The sequence below is a fragment of the Strix aluco genome, chromosome 1 (genome assembly GCF_031877795.1).
Source record: "Strix aluco isolate bStrAlu1 chromosome 1, bStrAlu1.hap1, whole genome shotgun sequence".
Lineage (NCBI taxonomy): Eukaryota > Metazoa > Chordata > Aves > Strigiformes > Strigidae > Strix > Strix aluco.
Window position 1 is genome coordinate 52,287,526 of NC_133931.1, and position 14,237 is coordinate 52,301,762.

Below are 14,237 nucleotides of genomic sequence, written 5' to 3' on the forward strand. Positions count from 1 at the left end.
ATTCTGTCTGTTCCCTTGTAAACTGGTGTTTTCTACCGTCGGTTGGGAGTAGCAGACAAGAAGCAAAACAATTTCAGTCAAAGTCAGAGAAATTGATGCAAACACTTTAATACCAGTGGTAATAAGAATTGGATTACTTGTTGCTGTTATTTTAAAATGGATAAGCTTTAGAGGGTTTTTTTGTTTAATCTTTTATCATCTGTTTCAATTTTGAAACTGTTAAGAGAAATGAGACACAAATATGCGGTCTTTTTGGTAAGGCATTTTAGCAAATAAGTATATTTCATGAAAGAATGACACAAGAATTATTTTGTTCAGTGATTAGTGATGCTCTTATAAAGTGACAAATATTTTTACATCACCTGCAGGGCTACAGAGTTATAGAAGAGAAGGTTCCAGAAGTCAGTTCAGAAAATGAGAAGGTCATATTTGAAAGACAGAAAGCATGGTGCTGTTCAACCTCTCCAGAACCTGCTATTTGTGGGATTAGTCGAATATGGGTATTCAGCATGATGCGTCGAAAGAAGATTGCTTCTCGGATGATAGAGTGTCTTAGGTAATATAAAAAAAAGTTCCCAGGTTACATGTGTTTTACACAGAACTCATTCCAAGACATTTATTGCTTTGTGTGTCTCAATTCTAGTTTTAAGCTGCTGGTGATATTGGGGATGTAGATTTGAGCACAGTTGACAGTTCCAGTATTACGTGGAATTCAGTAACTAATGTCAGTATTCTGTAATAGCTTATCTTTAACAGAAATCTTTCTGCTAAGTGCAGTTGTAATGAGTCACCTTAGCAGACTGCCAATGAGCTTGGATGAATTCCCCTGAGGTAATTATGACTCAAGGAAATGAGACTGTATTTGGTCAGAGTGTGAGATTACCTAATCATTGGCCAAATGTCCATTCCTTAGAGGTAGAAGAGGGGAGAGAACAGAGACCAGTGCACCAAACTACTTGATACAGTCTGGTGGCTTTCAACTGTATTTTTTTTTTTTGCTTTACTCAGGTTCACTGAGCCTTTCAAGGTATTCTCAGTTTCCATGGAGCTTTAGTAGCTAATGACAAGTGTATTCTTCGGCTCAGTGCTAAGTGCTAGAACTATAAAAGGACTCCAACATCCACGCTACTGTTTAGATAAACGTTTAAAACATTGACTCTCCAGACCTTAGTTTTCTCCCAGTGACATTTCCTCAAAGTTTAAACACCTGTTCTGAGTAATGCCAAGAACTACCTAAATCTTACTACTGCTGGGCTGTTTGGTTTGTGCTAGGTGCCTGGCTAGGCCTGTCTTGTTGGAGTTTGTGGTACAGGTACTGCTGTGTCTGCCAGTCCCTCACCGTCCTGGGTATTTGGAGAGCCTAGCAAAGCTATTCTGCTCTGCAGAATGTGTCTTGCCTGGCTGCTGGAGCAACTAGAAAGTTCTTATCAGATCACATTCTGTCTGAACTAGCGACTGTAAAGCTGTATCCAGATAAGCATATTAACTTGATGATTTGGTTTTATTTTTGGCTGATTTTTCAAAGTGTATTCACTAGTTTCCTAGAAACTATTCCCAAAGGAAAGATTTATTCCCTGAAGAGATGCTGGAGTTGCTCCCTCAGTTACAGCTCTGAAGGATCTTTAGAATCAATTTTAATGGTTTGTTGCAGCTAGTGAGGAGAGGTCTCAGTTTTCCTCTCAGCTGTGCACTACTGCATCGTACCTTCTGCTGTTCTCTGGTGTGTGTTTGGTCTTCCATTGTGCATTGCTATGTTAGTAGCTAACAGGTTCACCAAAAAGAGCTTTGTGTTATTTTGGTGCTAAGCTAGTTTGTAGAAAGGTCTGATGAGCTCTGGAGTTGATGCAAACAAGGGAGCCTGGAAAGTTGCAGAGGGCAGAAGAAAGGAGGGAAACTTGCTGTTTGATGGCAGTAAGCAGTTAGATCTGCTCAGCTGCCAGTGAAACTTCAACCTAAATGTCTTTCATAGCAAAAGGTAGTTTTAATGGGGTAACCAGACAAATCCTGATTTCAAAACGCTGAAGGCATCCTAGCAGACTAAGTCCGTTTTGAGAATGTCTGCCCCATTTCACTGGAGCTTCCACAGCTGACCTGGAGTCCCAAAAATGTGGTCAGACAGTCTTAAGAACCTTGCAAAATCGCCTTCCTAAATACACTGAAGAGAAGGGAATAAAGCTGGTAATAATTAAGAAGGATTTTGTTCCTTTTGTCCTTTCCTCAAGATTTACTGGAGATGTCTGTATGATTGAAGTTCTTACTTGCTCTGCAAGTACATGTGAGTTTATTTTAAAGGCATTAAAAAACTCTAATGGGAGTTTCTTTTGTTTCCGAGGATAGATGTTACATCCTCCCTCCCTTGATCGAGGTCTTAAAGCCTGAGATCAATTTTGTAAATTTGCTCACATAGTCATCCAGAAAAGTACAATGGTATCCCTTGATTCCCTTCTTTCTTCAAGTAAGAATAAAACATACATAAAATATTTTCATGAAGAAGTTAAGCAAATTGAATCTTCCTTTTCATATAGTTATTACTGAAAGTGTATCACTTATGAATTATGCCTTGAGGTTGTGTTCATAGATGTTCTAAATTAATCCAAGATGTGCTCTCATCCAAATGTCAAATGGTTTTTTTTAAACCAGGAACTTGACATTTCATCAGGTCCTTTCAGCCCCCTCTGTAAGCACCCTAACTTGCTTGTAGCTTATGTTTTCATTCCGAGTGATTGTAGTCATAGTCCTAGCAGTCTCTTTTCTATGAAGAAATAGTTGGAATGAATTCAAACTTTTTTTTAAAACTCTGAAATTGAACTTTTGATGCAACTCGCAGGCAATTGCTCTGTATGAACACTTCTTTCTAAAATACCAAAACCTTATAAAAACCCTCGCAGATAAGTGAGCCTCCTTGCCATTTGGAAGGAGGAGATAGCTTATAGAAATAAATAGAGCCGTCTCCCCCTAATAGAAGAGCTTCTTCCTTTTGAATGTCCGTGCCACTTAATTAATGGTTTGTGGCCTAACAGCGTAAATATCCTTGTGTTATTCACGAAGGGTAACTTTTTTTTTTTCTCTCCCCTTTTAAACAGGAGCAACTTCATATATGGCTCATACTTAAGTAAAGAAGAAATCGCTTTCTCTGACCCTACTCCAGATGGAAAACTCTTTGCGACGCAGTACTGTGGCACCGGCCAGTTCCTGGTATACAACTTCCTCAATGGACAGCACCAGACTTAACTGCTCCCGAAGGAATTCCCTTTTTATTGGGAGACTTCTGCCAAAACGCACTGAGTGGGTGCAGACCTTCAGCAGAAGCCAGGGCCATTTTTATTACAGTGAACTCAGGACTGGTAACAACCAAAAGGTTGTACTATTTTATTAAAATTGTAAACAATGCAGTAATAGGCTAACTTTGTTTTTTTAAAAGAAAGATATTTTATTAACTTTTACAGAAGTTTGATTGTATTTTATCTAGTTAGTCATGTTTACATGCAGCAGAAACTTGTTCATAGTGGACTGTAAGCTAATGCAAAGACTCTGGTCTCACTGATGAGTACACGCTGAAGTTCTTAACGTGGTGATATACCAGTGCTGCTCGGTACTGTAACGCTGATCTCCTGCCTCCAGCTCAGCGCCTGGGTGAGGCCGTTAATGGTTGCTTGCTTGGCAGAGTTCAAGGCTGTGCTCAATTGCATCGAGGCAGGAAGCATTGGGGTGCAGTCGTCGTGGGTAACAACCCTCGCAGACTGTACGGGGGGCCTTCTGGGTGCTCCTCGGTGTAAGGGAGCCTGCTGGGTGTGGGCAGCGTCGGAACCTACCCCCTGTCCCTCTCTCCCCCAGGTTAGTTGTAGAGTAAAAGGTGGAATGCAAACCCCGAGGACTAGTGTACTTGTCATTTTTCTTCAAGTACTGTACTGAGTATATACCTTTGTTAGTGGACTTCACTTTGATACTTGTCACTCCTTCATAAATCTCTTCTCTTTTAAAGGGTTTGTATGTTGAAAAACTGCTGTGGCCTTTCTTGATCTGTACATAATGTAGATAGATTAAAAATAAAATACTTGATAGCTTTTTTAAAGTTACTCCGTATTGATACTAAGTGTGAATGAACCTTTGTGTATTTCATACTTTTGTGTGTGAAGTACTACCATTGGCAGCATGTGTTTTGAAGGAGCCCCTGGAGAACAGTCGTTCCGGTTTGGATCATAATTCTCTTTGTGACAATGTGCACTTACATTGCACCCCGAGGATCTGGATCAACACCATCCTGATACAGGCTTTACAGCAATGTGAGAGGTGATGCCTGCAGCCTTGAATAATAGCTTAAAACGCCAGTATAAGATGGGAAAGATTCAATTAAATTTAAACTTAAGGTTTGTTTTAATTTTGGAATCTATGGGTGGTTAGGATACACTTATTTGTGTTGTGCTGTCCTTAACCTTGGTCTGGAGCTAAAGCAAATAGCTCGCACCACCTCTGAAACGTTATTCAGGGTACTTAAAACTGAAGTAGCTGAACAGGGGTGAATGGGGGTGTAGAGGCTGCTGCTTCCAAGCTGCAACTTGTAATTTTCACAGGGACGGGGAGCCGACTGTAAAGGGCTCTGTCAGAACAGCGGTGTGGGTTCACACAACCCCAAGGCAATCCCTGGAAGGCAAGCAGGGCCGAGGCACGTCCGCTGCTCTGAAGTTCTTGCCGGAGCAATACAGAGGTGTGCCCAGACCAAGCCCCTTTTTCACTTGCTTCTACTGAAGGGGGCTAAAAGTTGGTATTTACAAGTTGTTTACCCCCTCCCTCGTGTCTGTCTGAAACAAAGCTACTTTCCCAGAGTGAAACATCTCCAACCCTGGCAGTGTTACACCAAGTTAACTTGACAAAATCAGCGAGTGGGGTTCACGTTAGCAGTACGAGGTGGGTTTCTCAGGGGCAAGTGCTGTTGTGTGTGAAGAGAGAGAGAAAGTGTGTGTGTCCTTCACAGAGCACCAGTGAAGAGAGAGGCAGTCTTAAATGGCAACTTAATATATTCAAATTTAATGAAAGCACATTATAAACATACCATAGCCACGACAGTTTCAGTTCATAAACAATAACATGAGGTAGACTGACTAGTGAAGCTAAATTCACCAAGTTTTTGGTTAAGAAAATTTTACACTAGGAAAGCAACATTTTTAACCCTCTTCCAAAAGTCACAAAAAGCAATTACATAAGTTAAGCAAAAAGCATCTGCATATGATTCTTTAAATCTTAGTTTACATTCAAATTTAACCTGTGAATAGACAAGAACATCTACAGGTAAAATATAATGCTGGCCAGTTGAATACATTCATAAGAATGGCCTTGAGGGTGAGGCTTAAAACCAAAACAGAACAGCACTAACCTAGATGCCAAATACAGGTCTCCTTCCCAGGACTGACAGCTGAGGCGTTGAGCGGGACAGGCCCATGCCTTTGAGCTGGTGCAGTGCGCTCTGGCCAGAGTGTTACCGAAACTCCCTACTTCCACACGGGAAAGAGTTACGGAAATGGGTTTACTATCGTTTGGGAAAGGCAGGCAAATACACGCTGACTTTCTGACTGCATTCTCAACCTTCCGGACAGTTTCGTGCTGCTTCACCAGAGGGATAACTCCTCATAGTAGTCTCAGCACCTGGAATTTTAAGAACTTAGTGCAAACATCAAATACACGAACAGAAAGGAAACCATTTTTGAACACGTAATACCTGAAACTTCTGCACCACACTAAGACTCAGGGTTGGCCTTGAGCCCTTCTGGCAAAACCAGAACCACCAGGATACATTCAGGTGTGTATCAAAAGCTTCAAGAAGCATCCTTCATATCCCTACTTCTTCCAAGTGTTAAAATAGATAAGGCAGGTTCTGTCTGAAGGAAAATAAAAAATAAATGTACAGAAATGGGTTGTTCATCTGAAATTTGCTAAATTTACAGCATCAGCGTTAAGCTACATTAACACAGACATATGCAGACCATTTTCCTTTAGCCTCTGTCGAATATATTACGTTTTTTCATCTGTAAACATCTCTTTTTCACAAAAAAAAAGTTGCTTAATTAACACTATGCATTAAAAAGGAAATGCAGCTTTGGCAGGTCCTTCTCCAATGAGTTGCAGGTCAAGTATAAAGATGTGTTAATTTCATTGCTTTTTGGGGAGTAAATTGATATTCCTGAATCGCTTTTAAGAACATGCTGCATTTTTCTTTTTAATAAAGGGGTCACGATGTGCAGCGAGGTGTTGTTTTTTTTTTTTTTTTCTGTGTGGAAACCTCAGTGGGGTAACCCATGGTAGCTGTGTGAGTCGAACAGAGTACTGCTACGATTTAACCCTGACAACCAAATGCTGCTGCGCCAAGTTCATTCTGGAAACAACTTAACAAGCACCGGTAATAGGCTTGTAAGTAGAACAACGTGTGACTACCACTACAACCAATATTTACAGAAGTTAATCAAAAAATAAAGGGCTGACAGTGTTAGGTGATGCATTCAATGATCTTTGCTTCTGGACAGAGTCTCTCCTGAGTAGTCCCAGCTCCCTGAGACTTCTCCCCGCTGGAGCTATCGTAAACCACCTTCTGTTTCTCTCAGATCCAGCTCAGGCATCATCGCCCTCCTGCACGTTTGTTGGTGTGTTGCTTCCCACAGGGGTATGACGTGAAACACCTCAGCTCCACGCTGCAGCCTGCCGGAGCCCAGCGAAAAGGACACGGAGAGCAAGTTGCATACGGCCCACCACAAAGGCACCAGACGTACATAGGACGTGTTTCCATACGCAAAGGAGGATGGACCACAGGTTTTCAAAGCTCTGACATGAGTGAGAAACTGAAGGGGATTTGCTGGCAAGTTATTCTGGTCTCTAACTGAGGAGAGAGCATCTATGAGCAGCCTTTTGCCTTGTCCCTGGAGTCACGGAGGAGGTGCCGAATGGGGTGAAATAGCGGTGCTGGGAGAACCTGGGTGCACAGTGCCTGCCCTGCATGTGCTGATTTGTTCAGGTTTAAGTAGTAAACTTTGAACACCTGTGGAAATTTTGCCAAAGACAGTTTCAATACATACACAATTACAAATTTTAAACTAACACTGCACAGAGAACATGACTATTCCTTTTAATACAAATATCTACGTTATAGTGTAGTTTCAAACCCCTGAGTATTCCTGTACCAGAGTACAGAACTGAAGAGACACGGTGGGTTCTCCTCCACATATCTTCGATAAATTCCACATGCTGGGTTGCGTTTCATGAGACACATTCAAGGTAGCAGCTGCTGAGAGCAGCTTCTTCCCCTAGCTCAGCTGAATCTAAAAAGGATTCTTCCTCAACCAAATTACGTCCTCTTCCTAGATCCTCCAGCTTGGTTGGCTGTGTGATTAGTGTCGGTGGTTGTGACTGATGTGAAAATAAGTGGAATCCTGGATGCTTTAAATCATAACTGATGTGGTAATTTTATCCCTAGGAATAAAGCCTACTTCAGAATTGTGGGGAATCCTTTAGAGCAGTCTAGATAAATATTGGTTGCACTTTGCTCCACAGTGATTGTACTTTTTTTTTTAAAAAAAAGTTCTTTTTTTTTCTTCGTTAGTGGTGTCTTAGCGAAGCTTCTATATATGGCGTCCAGTAAGAAAATAGAGTGGTTTGTCATCACTACTGTTAGCAGTTTGAAACTCATCCCGAAGTCGGAACTGCCACTCATCCTCCAACTCCAACCGGACTATTGTCTGCCGTAACGAGCTTCTGTCTTGACATATGACACAGAGGGTGGCACCTTCAATTGAAAAGCACATTAGATTCTCAGGGTACAATAACATCTCTATCTCCTTCATTTTCTTAAGATATTTTACAGAAATCTTTGGTGCTAGGTAGGAAAAACAAAGTATTAGAAGGGTCTATTAACAGCTGGCCGGCCTAGGCTCAGATCTCGCGAGCCCTGGGACAGAGGCGCATGTGTCCGGTTGCAGGAAGCCAGGGACAGGGAGACACTGAGCATGGTGTGGGGTCTGCTCTGTATACCTGCAATAGGTGTTAGTATTGTCAACCATAGCAGGGAGAATGTTAACTTGAATCCAAAATCCTTAAATCACTACTGATAATTATGCCAAAAGAATAAAGCCTACTTTTTTTTTTTTTTCCATGGGATATTTGGGTTTGTACAAGGTCAATGATGAAACTATTAAGTCAAACCATAGTCAGTCCCACAGCTGACTCCTGAGAAAGTCTGCTATAACTTCCCCTAAATATGAGAGCTCCCCTTGGTAAAGCACTGCAAGAGGAATAACAAACCAAATCCCTAATTTCTCTGGTTTAACACACTTGCAAGCTTCCTTCCACCTGGTGTTACCAGACTGTGGAGTCATTGAAGGAGCAGGAGAGCTGGACACCTTCAGGGCTTTCTCTGTTCTGTGCTGCAGCCCACACACCCGACACACGGAGAGCTCAGGTTCAGATCCCTCCTCAGCCTGACCTGAGCAGGGGAAGGCCCTTCCTACTAGGCACCCACTGCCTGTTTTTGTGAAGAAACCGCCCCTTGCCCAAGAAACAACAAACAAAGCGGCCCCTCTGGCTGCGCTCAGACCCCAGCAGCTCGGGGGGCTTGGCGATGGCAGCACCAGCCCCCACTGTGGCTGCTGCATGGCTGCACCTTCCTGTGCTGCCCCTGCGCTGGGGGGGCCTAACTGGGTGCAGGAGCAAACTCTGAAACGCAGCTCTTGGGACTGGCTCGGGGTCACTCCCACTGCCCCCCTGCATGTGCACTATCCTCACTCTGCATGAGCGGGAAACGGTTCAGCTGTGCCACCAGAAATGCAACGGAGTTCTGTAACGTGCTTCAGCATTACTGAGTACCTATGGCAATTTGCTATTTATTAGTATTAAGATAAAATGATGAAGAAAGATTTTAATGAGGTTTATAAAGTTTATCCGGCAGCTAAGAGCTGCCCTGATCTACAAGACTGAATATTTATTGCCATTATAGACAGATTAACTTGAGCAGAATTCCTCATCTTCATCAGTAAGTTGCTCAGTAAGTAAACCCTCAAGTTGCTGACTGCACGATTTCCATGTATTCTTGTTTTTCTGCACCTATTTCCATTTGATGTCACTTTAAAATAATTTAATGAATATAATTTACCACAGCTTAGCAAAGGTTCAATTACTTGCACTTATTACCAACAGGAATGGAAGTTTTACACATCCCAAAAGAAACACTCCATCTATTTCTTTTGAAAACAATGGCAACACTAACTGTGAAAATAACGGAGCTGTTTAATGAAGCTCATTATTCCTCTACCTTTCCCTTTTCCTCCATGATGTTACTTGGCAGGAAAGCACCCGGGATGCCCAGCAGAGCAGTGAGATTACCTTTCAGAAACCTGAACCGCTTGAGGAGGTCTGCACCAACGAAGGAGTCGCAGAGATAGAGCAGAAGTCCGCTGAAGAACACCCCTTCGCAGTTGACATTGACTGAGTGCGGGCGGGAGCTAATATAGCATATAGCCACCTGAAACGGAAGGGGAGAAGAAAGGAAGCACTTCTGCATTAGGAAATGTCTAGGTATGACTTTAAGTGGAGAATATAACTTAGTGACAACAGGCAAGACAGCTCCTGCTGGTAAAAATAGAATCCAAGAAGAATGCAGTACTGAGCAAACTTCCCCTAGAAAATAACACATGGGACAAACTTCTAGATTCAGATTTGGTCACCAAGTCTGCAATACGTTATTTCAGGTCCTTCTGTAATTCAGTTTGATTTTCTGCTTCTCTGTGAATTACCTGCTTATAACAACTGTTAAGATTATATGGGTGGTTCTAATAAGGATACATTTGTCAAATACAGTAAGCAACTCCATGAGTACTGAAACTGCTGAAGCCTGAACTCCTTTGCGCTGGTGCACATCTTCTCTTGCTGACTGCAAGCACCAGCTAAGTGGTTCCCAGCATTGGGGCTCTCCTGTGTTTCAGTGCCGTGATGGCTGTTCTGTATCAAAGGGTTTCTTCTCTGTCTTGCCACTGACCTCCATAAAATGTCAGAACAAAACCCTTGTTAGACTTTCACCCTACTTCAGACCCAGTTCAAACTGACCAATGGGGTAAAAAAACCTGATTTCCCTACCTAGAGACATCTAAGACATACTTGCAAAAGTTTCCCTAGAAACCCACATTCATAAAAAACATCTAAAAGGAGAGCTGCATTACAAAGGATGAGCTTTGTCCATCAGTGAAGCAAGACACCAGAAGAGGGTCCTATCAGAAACTCTCTCAGCCAAAACAAGTTTGTTGCAAGGACAAATCAAACACAGATCATAAAAAGCTGTATAACAGGACAGCGATCTAAAAAATTTGGTGGTAGTTTTTGTACAGACTATGCAGCACACCCTGTTCTGTCAAGAATGGCATCACTTTTGGGTCTTTGCTTCATATGAAATATTATTTCAGACAGACATGCCCAATTCCTTTGCAAATCACATCAATCCATCACAAACGTCTGGTCTTGCCAGCTAGGAGGCTTCACCACCAGCTCTTCCAGTGGAGTTGGTTCTTTAGTTCCAACAGCAGAGTGTCGCTGTTTGAGACCAAAGTTTTCAAACACTGTCCTTGATGCTGAGGATTCATAAAAGAAGGGGTTTTCAACACAAGAAAGATGTTGAAGTAAAGGTTTGCATTTACTCATCCCCATTATCCCTGCAAATAGTTTGTACCTCGAGCCCGATGTTCAGGTAGCAGTCAATGGCCAATACCGGGTTCTTGAAGTTATGAATGGCCTGTGGGAAGAGTTTGTACGTCGCATGTTGAAGGAATTTCTCCAGGAGGAACTGAGATGGGGCTGCCAACAATGTATGCTCACTGTCAGGGGCACAGACGTACTGAAGAGGCAATATTGGTGCCAGGCTGTCTGAAACCTGCAATGAAACCAAGGGGAGCCCCTTTTAACCCAGCTACTCAGGGAATCTTCTCTGCAGGAGTTCTTCTAGCTGGGGAAGGGATCACCATGACAGGGCAGGAAGGGAGAGAAGGCTGGGAGAAAGAATCAAAAATCCCCACTTGATTTTGACTTAGCACCACAGCACAGAAATAAATTAATTATTTGTTCTGTGGTTGCCAAGTACTCTGTGAATATCTGGTTGCCTAAAGAAGGGACGTAGACCAGGGAGTTCAAATTGTCACAATGCCCTTCATCCTGCCTTACTCCTGGACAGTATAGGAAATGACATCCTTGGTGGAGTCACCCACAGAAAATGTTTTCTATGGAGTTTTCTCATAGGCCAGTCCATCACAACAGATTCCACTGCACCCACAAGAAAAGGAAAATTCAGAAAATGACCCCCCCAAAATACTCAAATCCAGGGTTTGGTCAGTTAAATCTGAAATACAGGGGTGATTTTTTTTTTTTAAAAAAATGCCTTTCCTCAGGTCTCTTTTTGTCAGCAAGTGCAAGGACTGAAAGTCATCACAAACCAGCAAACACTGGAAACTAGTGGATATGCTAAAATTACCAAAACTGGGTCCAAGTACAACATGCCTGCTTTTGATCAGAGTGTATGTCTGCAAATTCTTCCTCTGTTAGCAATACTACTGAATAGCTAGACCAAACTCTTTCCAATCCCAGTCCATCTTCTAATAGATTAGGAGGAGGTTTGTTAGTAATTTATAATTAGCAAAATATTTATTATTTTCTATTTCTGATGTGATAGCCCTCACACAGAGTGGGCCATGAATATAAGATGTCAAAATAAATCTGAGAATTCAGTATTTCTAGGGGAAACAGGTCCTGATTTTACCTTTTATGCATGACAGAGCATACATCCACACTCACCATGATTTTTGGCTTAACGACAAAGTCCTTTTGTCCTCCAACCTGAATATGTTTCTTCATGACACTGAAGTTGTTGAAGCGGCAGATGAGCAGGCCGCTGCTGTTCGTCCGCAGATTAAAATCTACATCTTCACAGAAATACCTGGACATTAAACACAAGATCACTAAAACAGCTGTGTGGCTGCCATGTATGAGCAAGCATTCCCACCCCCACTGCTGAAATGCACTGGAACGGGCTCAGCAGAGATTTTTGGAGACCATCTGATATGGCGCCTATACAAATTCTCTACACAGCTCCGAAGACTCATTCCTTCAATGTGCTCCCATTGTAGGAAAGCAACCTCTGGTCATCTTAAAACCAAAGAAATCTTCACTTTCCAGTGCGTCCGTATGCTTCTTCCCCATACCAAGTCTGGATAGCCCTCTCATCCTCGTCCTGTACTGGCATCAATCATTTCCTCCCCACCCTTCTGTCTTTTTTGCTTCTTTTTGGTTCTTTTTCTACATATTTTAGAACTGAAACTCTGCAGTGACCAGCCTTCATTTCTGAACAAGCCAGTTCTATATGACATTTTTTTATGAACTGGAATCAGGGGATAAATGTGGCTTTGACAAATATTTGGCTATGGGAGACAAACCATCTCAGAAGTAACGTATATCCTGCACTATTTATGATGGAATTGCTCACTTCTGCGGGCTGATTCCCATCTCATGACTCAACCAGCCAGAGAATGTGAAATCAAGAGCTCTGCAAGCCACACCAGACCCCGCCTTGCACTGACAGGCTACAATTCCTCACTCAAATATACAGGATCTCTGAAAACAGCAGCAGGAGACCAGGATGAGATGCCCAAGGGCCAGTCTGTGGCTAGCAAAGACAGGGTTTATTCTAAACTCACTTGGCTGGGGAGGGTGGGAATTGGATATTGCTTCAGTCTGTGATGAAAACTAGATGTAAAGCCCCATGACAACAGTGCTTTATTGCAAGTGCTTTAGGATGGAGTTAGGTGAGGAGGGGAAAAAAAGGAAGGAAACAGTAGAAAGTTTATTCATCTGTTTTTATTGCAAACCCAAGTGACAACAGGGAGGATAGCTGATGCTGAAGGAAATACAAGGAATCCCTTCTCATAGCATTTGACACAGAAATGGCTCAACCATTTCCTATACTCTTGTTCTTGGTCAGGCAGGAGCCTCTTACAGGGCCGCTCTGGGAGCTCCTCACTCTTTCCATGACTGCTGTCATTTTGGCTTCTTTTTTCTAACTTTGGTCTCCTGGTTACTTTTTTTTCCTGATGTTTCTTCTTTTCCCCCTGCCTTTTCAGTCCTCTGTAGCCCTCCCTTGCCCTTGCCCTGCGGTCTGTCTCTCCCTGTTTTTTTGGCTGATGGTGAGTTTAATTTTGATGCCTTATTCATTCAAATGTGACATACATCACTCTGTGCTTTATTTTTGTGATTGTGCGCTTGTTACCTTAAACAGGATCTTTCTGTTTATCTTGACAGCATTTAGAAATATGGTGACAAGATTCTTATCATGCCAGCATATTATTTTACCACATATATACATATTGCCTACCTGTTTAGATCATATTGCACATTCTGGGTCAGGTCTATGTTGAGCAGTATAAAATCACGCACGTGGCACCTGGAGAACGGAGCCTTTGCTTTTCTGGCATTCAGCTTGCTGTTCCATTTCTGAACACCCAGGATTGCATAATGAACAATTTTGGGGGTGGCTTCAATGTGTTGGAGGACACTCTTCAGAGACACATTCTTGCTGGAACCCCCAGGCTCCAAGGACTGGCTGCAAAACATGATCATACACAACATACAAACGTGTCTTACTATTTTTATATAACGTACACTGCATAAATATACATATGTGTGTATGCAAATGACCAAGAAATTCCATTAACAATTGAGAGTGTTTACATTAGATGCTGTAAAAATATATACATAAATGGAGACTTTTTAAACAACAGTCAACTAATCATATCCCATCAATTTAGTCATCATAAGAAAATGGGCCTTTCAGCAGAATAAGGTTTTACACAGCAATTTAGAAAGAGAAAAGGAATCACCTTACACACCATTTCTGGAAGGCTATTTTCTCCATAATGGACAGCATAAGCACTGAGAAGAGCAAGAGCTTAATGCTTTCTAAAAAGCTACAGTTCCCAAAATAGAATCATAGAATCATTCAGGTTGGAAAAGACCCTTTGGATCATCGAGTCCAACCATCAGCCCTACTCTACAAAGTTCTCCCCTACACCATATCCCCCAACATCTCATCTAAACGACCCTTAAACACATCCAGGGATGGTGACTCCACCCCCTCCCTGGGCAGCCTATTCCACTGTCTGACCACTCTTTCTGTGAAAAATTTTTTCCTAATGTCCAGTCTAAACCTCCCCTGTTGGAGTTTAAAG

General features: G+C 42.2%; 2 protein-coding genes across 6 annotated transcripts in view; one reads left to right on the plus strand and one right to left on the minus strand.

The window, feature by feature from the left end:
• The window catches only part of ESCO1 (establishment of sister chromatid cohesion N-acetyltransferase 1), a 34,191-nt gene extending 30,115 nt beyond the window's left edge, over positions 1 to 4,076 (plus strand). For all 4 annotated transcript variants that reach the window (XM_074821058.1, XM_074821040.1, XM_074821048.1 and 1 more), the window contains exons 11-12: positions 369 to 556; positions 3,084 to 4,076. In XM_074821058.1, the coding sequence (XP_074677159.1) occupies positions 369 to 556; positions 3,084 to 3,231 (336 nt within the window). In that variant the 3' untranslated portion in view covers positions 3,232 to 4,076. The remainder of the gene's footprint in view (positions 1 to 368; positions 557 to 3,083) is intronic.
• A 921-nt stretch (positions 4,077 to 4,997) lies between these two features.
• Positions 4,998 to 14,237, minus strand: part of GREB1L (GREB1 like retinoic acid receptor coactivator) — a 145,753-nt gene continuing 136,513 nt past the window's right edge. For both annotated transcript variants that reach the window (XM_074821019.1, XM_074821027.1), the window contains 5 exons: positions 13,385 to 13,612; positions 11,812 to 11,953; positions 10,697 to 10,897; positions 9,361 to 9,499; positions 4,998 to 7,768 (listed from right to left, as the gene is read on the minus strand). In XM_074821019.1, coding sequence (XP_074677120.1) covers positions 7,605 to 7,768; positions 9,361 to 9,499; positions 10,697 to 10,897; positions 11,812 to 11,953; positions 13,385 to 13,612 — 874 coding nt within the window. In that variant the 3' untranslated portion in view covers positions 4,998 to 7,604. The remainder of the gene's footprint in view (positions 7,769 to 9,360; positions 9,500 to 10,696; positions 10,898 to 11,811; positions 11,954 to 13,384; positions 13,613 to 14,237) is intronic.